At 32.0% G+C, this 16,463-nt stretch overlaps 3 protein-coding genes and 1 pseudogene across 4 annotated transcripts; 3 read left to right on the plus strand and 1 right to left on the minus strand.

The window, feature by feature from the left end:
• Positions 1-451: 451 nt before the first annotated feature.
• Positions 452-5,058, plus strand: LOC114410815 (single-stranded DNA-binding protein WHY1, chloroplastic-like). Of its 2 annotated transcripts, XM_028374738.1 has the most exons (7): positions 452-701; positions 787-890; positions 975-1,073; positions 2,445-2,539; positions 2,843-2,916; positions 3,940-4,037; positions 4,576-5,058. In XM_028374738.1, the coding sequence occupies exons 1-7, from the start codon at positions 500-502 to the stop codon at positions 4,693-4,695; spliced, it is 792 nt and encodes a 263-aa protein (XP_028230539.1). In that variant the 5' UTR covers positions 452-499; the 3' UTR covers positions 4,696-5,058. The 2 variants fall into 2 exon arrangements, with proteins under 2 accessions (XP_028230539.1, XP_028230542.1); XM_028374741.1 differs by lacking the exons at positions 3,940-4,037; positions 4,576-5,058 and adding an exon at positions 3,237-3,916.
• A 459-nt stretch (positions 5,059-5,517) lies between these two features.
• LOC114406596 lies at positions 5,518-7,094 on the minus strand. The gene is made up of 3 exons (XM_028369351.1): positions 6,307-7,094; positions 5,991-6,216; positions 5,518-5,747 (listed from the first exon to the last, which is right to left on the minus strand). Exons 1-3 carry the CDS (start codon positions 6,862-6,864, stop codon positions 5,518-5,520), a joined length of 1,014 nt encoding a protein of 337 aa, XP_028225152.1. The 5' UTR covers positions 6,865-7,094.
• Positions 7,095-10,988: 3,894 nt separating this feature from the next.
• LOC114410826 lies at positions 10,989-12,333 on the plus strand (annotated as a pseudogene).
• Positions 12,334-13,634: 1,301 nt separating this feature from the next.
• Positions 13,635-14,317, plus strand: LOC114406605. Its single transcript, XM_028369363.1, has 2 exons — positions 13,635-13,873; positions 13,972-14,317. The coding sequence occupies exons 1-2, from the start codon at positions 13,635-13,637 to the stop codon at positions 14,315-14,317; spliced, it is 585 nt and encodes a 194-aa protein (XP_028225164.1).
• The last annotated feature ends 2,146 nt before the right edge of the window (positions 14,318-16,463 follow it).

The following is a 16,463-nucleotide window of genomic DNA, read 5'->3' on the forward strand; positions in this document are numbered from 1 at the left end:
TTGTAAAATAAAAAAAAAATTAGTTGAAAATATATGGAAACTTTATCATTAAATTAATGAAATTTAATATCTAAAAAAATATTAAATAAAATAAATTTAAAAATGATTTAGTCTTCAAATAAATAAATCTCCACCCATAAAAATTAACATCTTAGAATAACATTTGTTAGGATATCTAGTTTATCTTAATTGCATCTTACAATAATTTAAATATTTCAAAATTAATTTATCCATTTCCTCATTTTCTTATAATTACTTTGTTACCCACTTATATATCATTACAATCTAGTGTTAATTTAAATAAAGATTAGTATTTTACATCTTGTACTATCACATCTAACATTGGATATTAAATTAATATCAAATTCAGAATTCATTTTTTATTTTATTCTTCCCTTAATGCCTAAATTCCATCAATTTGAACCATATCCCTTCAAACCATATATGTTATCGTTTGAAAATAAAAAAGAACACAAATAACAGAAAGACAAGGTGTAAGATGGCGCAGGTTCAGTCCATTACCTTGAAGCATCTCTCACTACCAACCCATACTTTCGTTCCTCCAAAGTTCAACATTCCTTTGAACCGCAATTTGTCTTTCACGCCTAAATTCACATTCTCAACATCACTCTCCGTCAGATGCTACCACCCTAACCTTGTCCAACCCAAGCCATTCCCACCACTGCCACAACGCCCTCCAGGTTTGTTTCTCAACTTCACAACAAAATTCTACATTTTTCTTTCATAAGTTACGATTTTGAATGATGGGTATGTTCGTGTTTTCAGTTGCAGAATTGCCACAGCAAAGGGTGTACGTGGGTTACTCCGTTTACACGAGGAAGGGCGTGCTCACCGTGACTCCTAGACCTCCGGAATTTGAATCGAAAAGTGTATGTTATGAGTTTCTGATGTTTTTGTGTTGGAATTGTAGATTGAATGTTTAGTTATGGAAGGTTCTGGTGTTTGTTTTGCAGTCTGGGGCGTTCAAAGTGTCCAAGGAAGGTTATGTTGTGCTCCAGTTTGCTCCCTCAGTTGGTGCTGATGAGCCCATATATGATTGGAACCAAAAGCAGGTAACTTGTGCTTCCTCTATGGAGTCTATACTTAGGTCCCGTTTGAATAAATTTCTCACAAGCACAAACGAGAGCAAAAACTAACAAGTAAAAATGTATAATTTAATATGTAGAAGCACTCTCATATTAGCTTCTCTACAAGCTCATTTTAATTTATATATAAGCTAATTTTAACTTACCATAGATGAAATTGGAGGTGTGATTTGGGGGGATGATTTCAACAGCACCTGGATGGATGTGATAGAGTTTTGTCAGGATTGAAATTGTGATAGGAGGTTTTAATGTCGTGTTAAGGCTGCTGATGATTGTTTAGGGGTTTTGGCTAGGTGGTTAAAATTCCTTTAGGGGTTTTAATGTCGTGATAAGGCTACTGGGAGTGTTACACTTAATAACTTGAGATTTCTTGTAAAATACGAACTTATTCGTTATACTTTAGGGGTTTTGGCTAGGTGGTTAAAATTCCTTTATTTTTGCTACCCAATTACACAAATGCAATAGGTTTTAGTGATTGTTTAGAGTTGAGAGGCTACCCTGGTCTGCCAGCTGTGTTTTTTTCACTTTGGAGTTTGGGGAAACATATGTTTTGAGTAGTTTAATGCATGATGCTAATGGTTAAGTTTTTTTATGTAAAAAATTAGTGGTGGTGTGAAAAAAAAAAATGAATGTTTTGAGAGAAATCCACACAGTGGTTAGATTTAATTTAGAATAGGCCTGACTTTGATTTGAAAGAATTCAAGACAAGGTCATTCTGTAAAACTGAAATTTTATTTGTGCAGGTCTGTGTGTTTATGATTTTGTTTATGTATGAAATTAAGGAAATTTAATCTTTGTTTTTGAATGAGCCTTGGGTTAGACATGTAGGCAATCTCACCTAGTAGGATAAGGTTTTTGTTGTTGTAGTTTCTGAATGAGCCTCAGAGCAAACATTATCAAGTAGTTATAGTAGATTTTATGAATGATTTATTTTCTCATCCTATGACTAACAAGTAGTAACTCATCAGAATATCATTGTCCATTGCGTTCATGCTTCTGTATGTGCTCATTCCCAACTCAACTGAATGATTCTTTCCCCCTTCTTTGAGAAAAATAAAGATATGATTTCACTGTTCCTTAGTGGGTATAGCTATCAGCTATGAGATATGCAAGTAGTGTGCAGTTTCAATTTCAAACCTTGCAATGCACTATGCCTCCATTTCTTTCTCCCCTTCTCCTCATGGGACCTCTTGTGGGCTTCCCCCAAGGCCCATCAGTGATGGGACCTCCCTTGAACCAAAAAGAAAAACAATGTGATTTCATTGGAATTTATGATTCTGTTGAACATAGTCTTATAGTTTAAAACGTGAGGTAATTGTCCACTTTGCTTGAATGCAGATATTCTCACTATCAGTGAGTGAAATGGGAACTCTAATTACCCTTGGTGCAAGGGATTCTTGGGAATTTTCTCATGAGACTGTTAAGTTGAAAAGGTAGTTTCTGTGTTGTATCTTCTAGTAATTGTAATGAACAATCCAACATATTGACAAATTTTATGATTATTGCTTGTGATACAAATTGGATTTCCTTTTTACAAGAGAAGGGTATCTGATTGTCTTCAAACCATGAAATAAATGAAACATGTAATTTGACCATATATGTTGATTCACGTGAATTAACTAAATCAGTATCCACTGTACTTGAGTTTTTTTGGAATGTGTGTATGTTATGCCATAAGTAATGGCTGCTATTATTTCATCCTTTTAAGTCATTTTGGAAATTGTCTTGTTATGCAGCAATGAAACTGAAGTTAGAAAAGTTTTGAAGGTGGAGCCACTTCTGGATGCTACTGGCCACTTATTTAGCTTAAGTAATTCTCTTTATTCTTAAACTGTTTTTGCTGTTATTTTATCAATTTGATTTTACTTTCCTGCCATCTTGAGGTTGTTAGGATACTCTCTGCCTCCGGTTTAATTCAGTTCACAAGTCTCTATTTGGTGTAAACTGCAAATAGATTGCTTAGTGATGCAATATTTTAACAGTGATATGTAATAACTTAGCTTACCCATTTTTATGCCAATACCTGCAATATAAAGGAAAAATATTAAATGTCATAAATTTTAAAGCTGGTAGAGGCAGTGGAACAATTTAAGGGGGAGTCTGACATATCCTCTTTCTGGGTGGATGTAGGGATTCAGAGTTAAGACCACAGAAAAAGTAATTGGTGAGATTGGGTGTAAAAGGAACAGTGAAGGAGGTATCGTATTTTTTGGTATTGGAGTGTGCAGTGTGTGGAGGGTGAAGTTTCTGCTTTTATTTTGTTATTAAAAACACGTCTGATGATGAAATTTTCTCTAAGGGTGTTTCTGGAAAGTTCACAGCTGTTTGGAATTGGTGTGCTATTGTAAGTGTTTAGAGCTTTTTCATCGAACAGATGGGGTGTAGGTGGTTTTGGACACAGATAAATGGTGGTGGGGAAAGTATTCGGTCCATATATTTTGAAATGCCACATAAACAGACCAGTATTTTTTCAAGATAATAAAAAAGTGTGATATGATGCAAATAATTGATGACGGTATCATGCAGAGTTATGGCATTTTGTTTCTTTGGCACTGTAGCTACAGTATATAATTTATGGCACATATGTTGTTTGTGGAGCTACATTGGTGACGTTTTAGCTGAATGGAGAATGGAGTAAATTCTTGGAGTTTTACTTGCTTTTGATTAAAGCTTAGATCTTATTTGTATTGGTTTTTTTTTTTTTTCACTTTATACATTTGTAATTTGTTGCAGCCAGCTTGTATCACAACTTGTGACAGTGCTGGTTTTCAATAAAATGATTCAATTTTCCTACCAATAAAAAGTTCTGACTTTGTTGTGTGAATTTTCAAAGGCGTTCAAAAGAAGCCTGTGAACATGGAGGGAATTCAGAAAAACATCTCTCTCCCTGTTACAAGGGCAGAGCTAGCAGTTTTAAGGGTGCTTTTCAATGTATGATCTCTCTTTCTCTCCTCCTCCTCTAATGGTTGAATATTCATTGCCATGACTCTGATAATGCAATCGGAATATGTATAGTAGCAGCAAGATAAGGCTGTGAGAGTGTATATGCATGATTTAATTTAAAGTGTATTGTATCTTAACCCACTAAAATTCGAGGGTAGATGCAGCCTTACTTGCTTACGTTAAAGACAAACTCACTTTAGATCTGAGTCCTTTTCCATAACACAGAAGAAGATATCAAACTTTCTCATGCTGTAAAGTTCTTTCTGTAATAGTAGTTCAATTTTCTAGTCAAGAAGATTACTTGTCAAGGCAAATTACTTATCATGAAATCTTCAAGGTTTATAGAATTTTTGCTTTTCTGTAAGACAAACAATTTGTAATTTGGAATGTAAAGAGATATAGCATTTAAAAACAGGTTGCTCTACAAGATTTTTTGTTCTTTTAGTGAATCCAATTTTCCTTTGTGAACTCAACTTGATTTATATTTTGCTCATTTTGATTGTACTTATGCTTCTTTTCTGTGCAGTATATCATGCCATACCTTCTAGGTTGGAATGCCTTTGGAAACTCCATAAAGCCAGAGGTATATAGTCAAGTGAATAATACCAACTCCAGATATGGAGCAGACAATGAATGGAACAGATAGGGATCACTCTTGCAATTACTTTCAAAACTGCAGGCAGTTACACAGCCCTGTGCTACCTTCTCAACTTTAAAATGTGTTGAATCTCTTCATCTGGTAGCATAGAATTGTTTGAGAAATTGAGTATCATTATTAGAACACTCATATTTAATTGAATTATTTACTTATTTGTTAAAATAAATTATTTACTCCTTTCCTTTGTTTTTATGTGGCTATTACTTTTCCTTTTTGTTTTTGAATGTAGTTAGCGTGTATTGACAGGGTAAAAGTGTTTTGGTACAAAAAAACCTCCAATTGTTATGTATGGGAAGGTTGTTGAATTTTGTAGTAATTATTTGAAGTCATATCTAGGATGATTTTTAGTTAGTCGATTGTGTAAAAATATTTGTATCAATATCATATCAAAATTAAACTTTTCTTTTCTTCATGGGGGTGTATTGGATTGGGATTTTGAGAGAATATTTTGACAAAAACAATCTTGAAGATTTTAAAAGATTATGTGGGATTGTATTGATTTTGTGGGATTTTAAAAGATTTTTTTTAAAAGACTTTTTACAATCAGGATTCTTAACCCAAGATTTTAATGGATTTCTAACACAGATTTTTAAGATTTCAAAGTACTTTATGGATTTTTAAGATTTTGAAAGATTAATACATTTTAAACAAAAAAATAACGGAAGTTACAAAAGTGAATGAAAAAGATGATAAATAAATTATAATGTTTGAATAAAGAAAATAAAAACGATAGAAATTTTAAACCTTTTAATAACAAAGTCATTATTGCCTAAAAAAATAATAACAAAGTGATTCTCACTTCATGTTCGCCTAATTATTAGCATTTCTCCACATATCTGAACCTATATTAGTCCTCCATATATTAGCATCTTCTCGTTCCTGCTCTTGTGTTTGAACAATGGGTTCATGATCATTGTCTTCGTAATTTGGTAACACTGAAGATGAAGATGAAGACTCGTCAGTAGGTTCCACTGGAAATTCATCAGAACGACATTCTTTGCGAAGAAAATTATGAAGTGCTGCACATGCCAACACAAGCTCTGCTTGTGTTTTAAATAGAAATAGAGGTGCTAACTTAAAAATTGTGAACCGCGATTTAAAAATACCAAATATCCTCTCAATCACATTCCTTAAGGATGCATGCCGAAGATTAAATAATTCCTTTTCATTTTCAGGGTCATTACCGTGACCTGCAAAATCTTGTAGATGATATCGTACACCTCGATATGGGGCTAAAAATTTGCGTCGATTAGGAAATCCACAATCCACCAGATAATACTTACCTTGGGGCACTTTAAGTTCATTCTTCCTTGCCAAAGCATCACTTAACACCTTGGAATCATGTGCTGAACCCTCCCACCCGCTAAGAACGTACATGAATTCCAAATCAAAGTTACAAGCAGCTAATACATTTTGTGATATATTTCCATGACGATCACGATAACTGCTTACATCTCGTCCTTTTACTGATGCGGGAATATGTGTACCATCAATAGCTCCAATGCAATCCTAAAGTGTGTGTATCAATAATCATAAATATTATTATAATAATCATAATTATAATTATAATTTTGTTATAATTAGATAATGATCACATACCTTAAAATAAGGATAAAACTTTGTGCTTTCCCTTATTTTTGCAGGCACAGTTGAGCCTGGTCTAACCATTAAATCAGGTGCTAATGAGTTCAGAGCTTTCAAAATCTTGTGAAAATTTTCACTTGTAGCAAATTGTGATCGGCCAAATGTATTGCAGATTACACAATATCGAGTGTTCTGGCCGACAATCTGTAGGAATGATGCAAGCATTTCTTCAACACAAATAAATCTTGTATCCTCCAAAGGTGTTTTTTCTCTTATAATCGTGCACAACTTTCGAAATACATCAGGATACATCCTATATACTTGTCGAAAGATTGCAGGATCATCGTTTAATGCTTTGTGTATATAGTCATATCCCCGACTAGTAATTTGTCGTCGAGTTAATGGACGTTCAATATGTTCACCACGCATCATATTCAAAAACTGATTTAATATATCTATTAAAGCATAAATTGCCATCACATATGTGTATGTGGCTTCATAAAATTCTTCATTTGTTTCCTCGTCATCTATATCTTCATCATTTGTATCTTCATTATATATATCTCCATCCATTTCTTCGTTCTTTATGTCATGGTCATGGTTATAAGTCAATATCAAAGTTAATATCAAAGTTAATACAAATTCATATATAAAATAAATATAACTAAAGTTTAACCACAACAATTTCACAAAATATATAACCTAAATACTTCAACCATAATAGTTCGACCAAAAAACAAACCAAATATTTCAACCAAAATACAACCATAATAGTTCGACCAAAAAACAAACCAAATACTTCAACCAAAATAGAGACTCAAAAGATATAGTTCAACAAACTCACGATGTTTAAAATAATATGTTAATAATAGATGATCAAAATATTAATTATTCCCTAACTTAAAGTTTATCCAAGATGAGCGTTCTTCCGGTGACATCTTCAAGAAAAAATCCTTTTTTGCTTTAGTATTTAACAATTCAGCTGTCTTGAAACGCGTTATGTCATCCAAATTTGGAATTTCTTTTATAACATCCCAAATAATACCCTCGAGCTCTCTATCTCTATCTCTATCTTTTTCTCTTTTCTCCATCATGTTGGATATTTTTTCAAAATTCACAGCAATAGTCCCAATGCCAACAGAAAGATTTTCCAGAACGTTGCCTTGATTGTTGATCCCAACAGCGCTTGAACTCCCTCCATACTCGGATCTCCTTCGCTTGTGACAGTTTTGTTTTTCTATGGGAACCTCTGAATCTAAAGGGGGGTGGGATGGTGGACTTGGTTGGTTTGGTGATGGAGGCTGATATGCTGGTTCATAGTTATTTGGTGTTATGAATGTATCACTATTAGGATCATATGAAAATTCTTCTATCCCAACAGTTCTATTTTCTGGCTCAAAAGTTGTTGCATCAGTATCATCTGGATCGACTGATATAGAATTATTCCCGTTAGAAACTCCACCCCTAACAACGATCTTCAAATACTCATAATCAACCATACTTTTTCCTCGAAGTTTGCTGTGACTTGGGTGGGACTAAAAAAAAAATCATTGTTAATATACTACAAATATTATAATTTACAAAAATAGTTATTGTTTCCTAATTGTCAAAAGTATAGTGACTATATCCCGAATAATATACAATTCAATAGAAAAACCAATAAAAAACTACCTAATAATAAAATAAGGGTCATGCTAACATGCGCACTTAGGGCACATGTTAAGGATACTTCCAATAGTAACTATGTCTTAAAAACAACAATTTTTGACTTTTAAAAAAGTAAATTGCACAACTTTCAATACAAAATTTCTATACATAATACACTAACAAGTGTCTTAAGGGCACATGTTAGCATTTTCCATAAAAATAATACTCATATCATAAAATCATTTTAAAAAAAAACTATTAACAAAATAACAATAATAATAACACAATAACAATTTAAAAATTATTAACACAATAATAATAATAATAACACGCTGTCAAAAAAATAATAATAACACATTAATAATTAACATTTTAATAATAACACAAGAAAATAATAATAATAATAATGGACGTTGTAAAAAAACAAGTTGAAGAAACAGAAAAAAAAAAGAGTTTTTTATTTTGATTTGCATATACAGTACTAAAAAAAAAGCAATATGAAATCTTGATGCATATCAATTGTCATTCTTTTGATGCATATTCATTGCCTGGACGTTGAAAACAATATGAATACGAAATCTTGAAGCATATACAGCACCCTTTTCTTTTGATTTGCGTAATATACATATAGTATGAACAATATTGACTATCGATTGCCATTAAAAAAATAGGTAAAATTGATTGAAAAGTTGTAAGAGAATGAACCTGGTAGTGGTTTGTGTCTTGTTCGGCAGGAGAAGAAAAAGTCTTTGGAAGATTATGAAAAGTCTCAAGGGTTTGGGTGAGATTGTTGGAGGAGTATTTTATGTGTATTTCTAACTAAAAAGTCTCTCAAAATCCATTCCACAAAAGAATCCATCAAAATCTATTTACTTTTGAATACCAAAAGACATTTTAAAAGTGTTAAGAAATCTCAATTGAATACCAATAGATTTTGTTGTCCTGAAAAAAAAATCTTTATTGTCTTAATTGAATACCACAAGATTTGTTTATATTTTATAAAAGTCTTGATTGAATACCACAAGACTTTTTAATCATAAAAAAATCTTTTAAAATCCTTTGAAATCTTAATCCAATACACCCCCTTAGTCTACTGAGTGGCATTTGCTCGAAAACAAATTTCTTCAGTAAGCGGTGTCGAAAACACTTATTTTCTGTCTTCTTTCATTTGGCTTTGCACTCTCTTTCGGAATAAAGATACAAGAACAAAATAATAAAATAAAAAACATGCTGTATAATTAAATAAAACAGTCATTTATCTATATGAATTAAATACATAATAAAAGACATAAAAATATCAAAACTAATTTGAAGAAAATCTAAACTTTTGTTAAAAAAAGTTAAGACCCCTTCTCTCCATTTCATGCGTGTGAGGTGGAGGGGTGTTAAATTTTTTAAGTGAGATATTAATAAATAAATATATTTTATAATAATAATTAATATTTTTTAAAGATAGTTACAACATATTAAGGACTGTGATTTTTTATATTTATATTAAAATTATTTTTAACTTCATAATAAATTCTTCAATATTATTTTTTCTTATTTATGACAGATATGTAAAGTATTTGAGAATTATGTATATAAAAAAATAAAGTGAAGATAAAAGGTATAGTTAAAACAATAATAGTTGACATCATTTTAAACTCTTAAAATAATAAATAAATACTTTTTTTTCTAAAAGTAAAAAAATAGGAACGCATGATAAATATTTTGAAACAAACCAGAATTATTTTAATTTATTTATTTCAACATTAAGTTAAGCCATAAGATTATATAAGTAAAATATAATTTTTTTGGATGGAATAAACTCAGAGTATACTTTTTTGTTCAAACAATATTACATATAGTTTATATAGTTTTCGTCTGAGTGCAGAGAAAAATAAATAAATAAGAAAATGAAATATGAAAATAAAGAGAAAAGTAATTTTTTTTGTTAGAATGGAAAAAGTCTATTTTAAACGTAGTAAAAATTTGCTTCACCAAATTCTTAGGTATAGCATTTCAACTGAAAAAGAATGCTTGCTCCAAGAAGTTTCCTCCACTGTGCTGGTTTTGTCCATGCCATAGAAGAGAACAAGTAATTGTTTTGATAAGCAGAAGAGTACAAGTAATTCATAGGTTGGGTACCAAATGTACTATGAACTTCCACCATATTTACCACGAGGCAATAGATGTGCTGACCACTTAGCAAAAAGTACAATATTTATCGAATTATTTATATCCTACTTATTATTCTTTAAAACTTAAGATAAAAAATAAGTACAATATTTTAAAATAAGGTAATTGAAAAAGATAAAAATAAAATATTTGATAAAAAAAAAGATATAAACAAAAAGTTATCATATAAAAAATTGTATATCTTATCTAATATTTGCTAACTTTATCGAATTATTTATCCGACTTATTAATCTTACAAATTTAAGATAAAAAAAAGTACAATATTTTAAAGATAGCTGAGAAAATATAAAATAGATTTGATAAAAAACATAAATAAAAAAAATCATACCAAAAACTTGATATCTTATCTAATATTTGATAAGGTTATTAAATAATTTATCCAACTTATTATTCTTAAAAAAATTAAGATAAAAATAATTACAATTTTTTAAAATAAGATAATTGAAAAAGATAAAAAATAAAAGAATTGATAAAAAAAAAGATATAAATAAAAAGTAATCATATAAAAACTGTATATCTTATCTAATACTATTCTTAAAATTTTAATATAAAAGATAAGTACAATATTTAAAAATATATATATATATATAAAAATAAATAACATTGCCGAAAATATTATTAAAAAAAAAGAGTCTTTTATATCATTGGTATGACCTTTCAAAGCGCAGTGAAATTGATAAGTTAGTTAGGATGATATATCTGTAAATTTTTGTATATAAAATCCCGTTGAGATTGAGAACTTTCCCATCCCAATAAGAAAACAAAGTAATAAAGACGTTGAGGGGCATAGAGGAAAAAGGGTCCTTCGCGGAAAATGTCCTTAATTATCACGTGCTTCAAATATTCCTTGCCGCCAAATTCAGTTCGGCGCCCACGCTTATAGCTAGTACTTGAATTAAACACACACACCCTTTCCTTCTTTTGTTTTCTTTCTCCTCCAAAACAGAGAACACACACATACACTGTTCATAACCATGATTTGGGTTCGCGGAGACTCTCTCGGCACTGGCAGCTTCGCCACCGTCAACATAGCCATACCCACAAATACTTCCATTCATTTTCCTTCTCCCACCGCCGTCAAATCCTCCGATGTTCACTCCTCGTCTATGCTGAAAAACGAGAAGGAGATACTCGATTGCCTTGGAGCTTCCCCTTATGTCATCAAATGTTTCGGCCATGATCACACTGTTGAAAACGGAGAAGAGTATTAGAACATTTTCCTCGAATACGCCGCCGGTGGTTCTCTCGCCGATCAGGTCAAAAGACACGGCGGGAGGCTTCCGGAGTCTTACGTTCGGAGGTGTACGAGGTCGATCGTCGAAGGTCTAAAACATATTCACGACAACGGTTATGTTCACTGCGATGTGAAGCTTCAAAACATTCTCGTTTTTGAGAATGGGGATGTTAAGATCGCCGATTTTGGGCTCGCGAAGGAGAAAGGGGAGAAACAGGGGACGTTTGAGTGCAGGGGGACGCCGTTGTTTATGTCGCCGGAATCTGTGAACGACAATGAGTACGAGTCGCCGGCGGATATTTGGGCTTTGGGCTGCGCAGTCGTGGAGATGCTGACCGGAAAACCCGCGTGGGATGTTCGCGGGTCGAATATATGGTCGTTGTTGATTCGAATTGGGGTGGGAGAAGAATTGCCCAAGATTCCAGAAGAGTTATCAGAAGAGGGAAAAGATTTTCTTTTGAAATGTTTCGTTAAGGATCCAATGAAGAGGTGGAGCGCTGAGATGCTTTTGCATCACCCTTTCGTTAACAATGAAACGGTTTCTTTTCACAAAGTTAATGAGCCGTTGCCGTTACCGTCTCCGTCACCGAGGACACACTTTGATTTAACTCACTGGGCTTCCACCGTAACGACGTGGCTTCCGTCTTCCCCTGATTCTGATGAGTGGCGTATGGCGGAATTCGGGTCCTCGTGTTCGCCGGAGAATCGGTTTCGGCGGCTGCTCACCGATCAGACGCCGGCGAATTGGTCAGAATCGGATGGCTGGACAAGCGTTAGGTGAAGTAGTTGGAAGTGCAGCGTTGATTGTTCCATTCCATGGTCATCAGATCGTACGGGCCACAGTCGATCACGTTCGTTGATGCTCTGTATTTCATCATTAGCTGTGAATTAAGTAGGCATAGGAGGATTACTTGCCGCCACCTTTGGCCAAGTGTACAGATATTCATTTTGTTGATATCACAATTTTGTTTTGCTTTCAATGGTCTTTCTATTTTATTTCTTTTTTCTTTACTTTCTATGGTTTTCTATTTTGTTTCTTTTTTTTCCTTCGGTCGGTATCCCCTTGCAAGATATGGTTGTGAGGTTTTAACAAAAAAACCCAAGTTACAACCAAAGAAGAGATGTACCTTTTTAAGTTCTAGAAAAATAAATGATAATGCTTATAAGTTGGATTCGTTGAAAATATATGATAATATAAGTATTACAATTAATGTGACTCTTGTAAGATTAATGTGAACTAAGAATTGTACCTAATTGAATCACTCTCCTATAATATTAAAATATATTATTATTATTAAGTCTTTTAATTATTAGATTAGTTATTGAGTATTAAATCTACTTTAAGATTATTAATAGAGTATAAATATATTATTTAAACATTTTGTTAGCATATTTTTAAGATTAATTAAACTCTCTACTCCATTGAAACTGATAGTATTAGTTTTACAGAAAGATTGTGATTAGGGTTAAATTTCTTCTCTTGTTTCCAAGATAATCCTAAGTTATCTCTTATTATAAACCTCCTTGCATGTAAACCTTTTTTTCTTTTATTCAAACCTCATAGTAGACCTGCAACCCTGATTAGTGAGTAATAAATTAATTAAATGCTAGAATATATGAGTCATAAAATTAATTTTTAAGAAACTATTCAAGAAATTTTAATAATTTTTTAAAAAATATTCTGTCAAAAAATCATTTTATCCTATTTTTTTATCCATAAAGTGTTCATTAAATAGTCCATTTGATTTGAAGATAAGATAAGATAAATCGTTATTGATTAATTATAAGATCAATTGGATCTGATCTAAGTATTTATTCTAAAAGAAGATTTAAATTGGATTTTACGTAGATGAACTAGATAAATGGATTTTTCACGGTTTCAGTTTCATCAATCATACCGAAGACCTACACGACGTACACATTACAGATAAAGCGATCGATTTTTTTTTAAAGTTACAAAAAAAGATATCAGAATTAAGTTGAAGTAAATATTAGAATCTAAAACTATCTATCGCTAAATAAATTATTGTCAAGTCAAATTTATGTGATTGATATTTTGAAACAGTTTTATCTTTGTATAATAATCTTTTTTTATAGAAGATTTATCTCTGATACGCAAACCAAATTATTTTAAAGTTATTTTTAGCGGGAAAATTTTCTTCTCTTTAAAACCCTCACCACTCTTCCCAACTTTTACCGCAAAAAATTTGTTCAATCGTCTCACAGCGATTTCCTCTTTCATTTGTGTTTTCAACTCTTAAGCTTTATTCCTTTGACCACCATGAGGGACTTGAAAACTTTAAAGGAATTGGTGGCAAGCGTTACAGATTGGAAGTCGCTTGAGAAGATGTCTTGCAAACCCTTTAAGCCTTCCATTTTGCATTTGGCAATATCACAAGATGCGCCCCACTTATATAGCGAAGAACAGTTGATTCAATTAAAGAATTTCAGCAAACTACTCTCGAGGGCTGAATCGAAGCCAAATACAAACAAGACTGACAAGAGGGTGGCCAAAAAAAGGTGCGTACCTGTGGGGCCTGGGCTCCCATTTATGTCATTTAATTAAATGTTATTCTTGATGTATTAAATATATGATTCTCTTGTGTATGTACTTTCAGACAAATTGAGGAGAGGCCTAAAGAGGAAAGAATCATGCCCGCAATGATTAAAAAACCAAGAAAAATAATCTTGGTACAGAACGGACCATCACCAGATTTGTCCAGAAGGATAGTCTTGGGACATAGTGGAACATCATCAGATTTGCCAAGAAGGATAATCTTGGAACATAGCGGACCATCACCAGATTTGCCTGTACAATTCAAGAATCGAGTCACTGAGTTGAGTGGTCATGATCTTAAATATTTGATGCACAAGAGACTCTTCTGTTCAGATGTGAGGCCGAACAACAATCGTCTCTCGATGCCCATGAATGAGATTATGTGTGAATTTCTCACACGAGATTGAAAAATTGGATGAAAGAAATGGAAGCAATGGAAAAGGACGGCTGGTTGGTCTCGAAGTGACTGTGTTAGACCCATGTCTGAGAGAATTTAGTTTAGCATTGAAGAAGTGGAGCATGCAAAGGACTGACACCTATAACCTCGTAACAAATTGGAATAGGATCGTATTTATCAATGAGTTCGAAGAAGGCCACGAGCTCCAAATTTGGTCTTTTAGGGTTGATAACAAGCTATATCTTCTACTAAACAAACTGTGAATTTCATTAAATTTGTTTATATTTTTAGTTTTTCTTTACATTGCTTAGGGTTTGTAGGAAGTCTTAGATTCAACCGCAGTTGCTTATATATATATATATATATATATATATATATAGTTTTCTGGTTAATAAAAAGGCATGTTGAATAATTTAACCATGTGTTGGTTCATACCTTCCCGCCAACCCTTTCTTCAGTAATTGAATTATCATTATCAAGATGGCATTCATTGATCACGTACACCTGCTTCGTTGAAGGCAATGTGAAGCCTCTGAACATTCTTGTTTCAGTGGACTGGACCATGGTGGAGATTGTTGGCGATTATTAGATTAATTTAGATAATTAATTAGTAAAGGAAATATTTGACAGAGGATGATATTGTGGGTGTTCGGGTCTGCTTATAATGATCAATATATGTAAATGTCAGAGATGTTTTGGGAAGCAAACAGAGGGAAGCAACAAGTTTATCAAGTAAATTATAATACGTGTGTGGCAAATTTTTCAGATGTTATGTGTTACTGTTAGCTTCTCCTTGGATGTATTAGTTTTACTTTTATCAGATGTTCACACGTGCGCAGAAGGAAGCTGGTTAGGAACCAAATTGGAATTATATATGTGCAGCTGTGGTGATGCCAATTTTCAAGTGTACAGGTCTCTAATTTTTGTGTGGGCTTGGTGCTGTTAAAAAGTAAAGTTGGAGAGTGATTATATGAAGGCTTGGTGGTGGGTTACTACTTACTAGTGCCTCTTATTTCCTTCATATGGTTTAAGGGGTTAGGCGTTTTTTTGTTTATATCCTGCAGAGGGAGCCATGTTTGTTGCTCTCTGCTATATGTATTCTTGTTTTACATTTATGAGCTGTGATGCATAAACACATTTATGATTATTATGGCTTAATTTACTTTCTAAAGTGAGTTGGTGATCATTCCTATTTATTAGTAAGTCATATTTTTTTTTCCTAAAACAAAAAGAATGATAGTTTTTTTTATGTAAAAATAAGAATGATATATTTTTTTTGGTTAAAGAGAAAGTAAAAAAAGAAACTTCTAAATATAAAAAATTGCTTTTGTTCTATTTTTCTTTAATTTAATTTCAAACTATTTCCTTATTCTTTAATTATTTTCCATCCACCCAACTAATTAACTTAGATTTCCATTTCATCCGCTCACATACATTGCAAGGTAAAATAAATTGGACCATATTTATTTTTAGCCTAATTGCAATCTTATCAGGAACATAGGCAAATGGAAATAAATATTATGAGTCATTGTACAAATTAACATATATCTAATTTTTAATCAAATACTAATCATGTATTTTCCAAAAGGATTTGATAACATATAATAGAAATTTATTCACACAAAAGATAAATTTAACTTAAAAAAATCTATTACAAAGATCATTTGATGCGTCGTGTTGTTTTGTGATTTCAATAACATTTTCGTAAAAATTATCTTTAAAATTTCTTGTATTTATGAAAATATCATAGTTTTAAAGACGTGTTAGCTCTTTGGCAAGTATACCAAATTGCTCGTAGTAATAATCTCTCGGACAGTGTCGTACCACAGAGATTTTGTTGCTCGTAGTAATATCAATTTTCAATATTAATGTTATCAATGGAATGAATTATTGAAAATTAATTCTTGATGTCATTCTCTTTATAACATTAAATTCATTTCATTGAAGTATAAATATACTCATTAATTCAAATATTTCATAAAATCATTGATAAATGGATTCAATTTGTTTTGTCTCTCAACCAAATTCACATTTTATTGAAAAACAATTTTAAAAAATTTGTTGAAAGTACATAAGGAAAAGAGGGGTCACTGCATTTTCGGATAATTAGAAATATTAATAAGCAATATATTCACATTTTATTTAGTCATAAATTA

This window comes from Glycine soja, chromosome 1 (genome assembly GCF_004193775.1).
Source record: "Glycine soja cultivar W05 chromosome 1, ASM419377v2, whole genome shotgun sequence".
Classification (NCBI taxonomy): Eukaryota; Viridiplantae; Streptophyta; class Magnoliopsida; order Fabales; family Fabaceae; genus Glycine; species Glycine soja.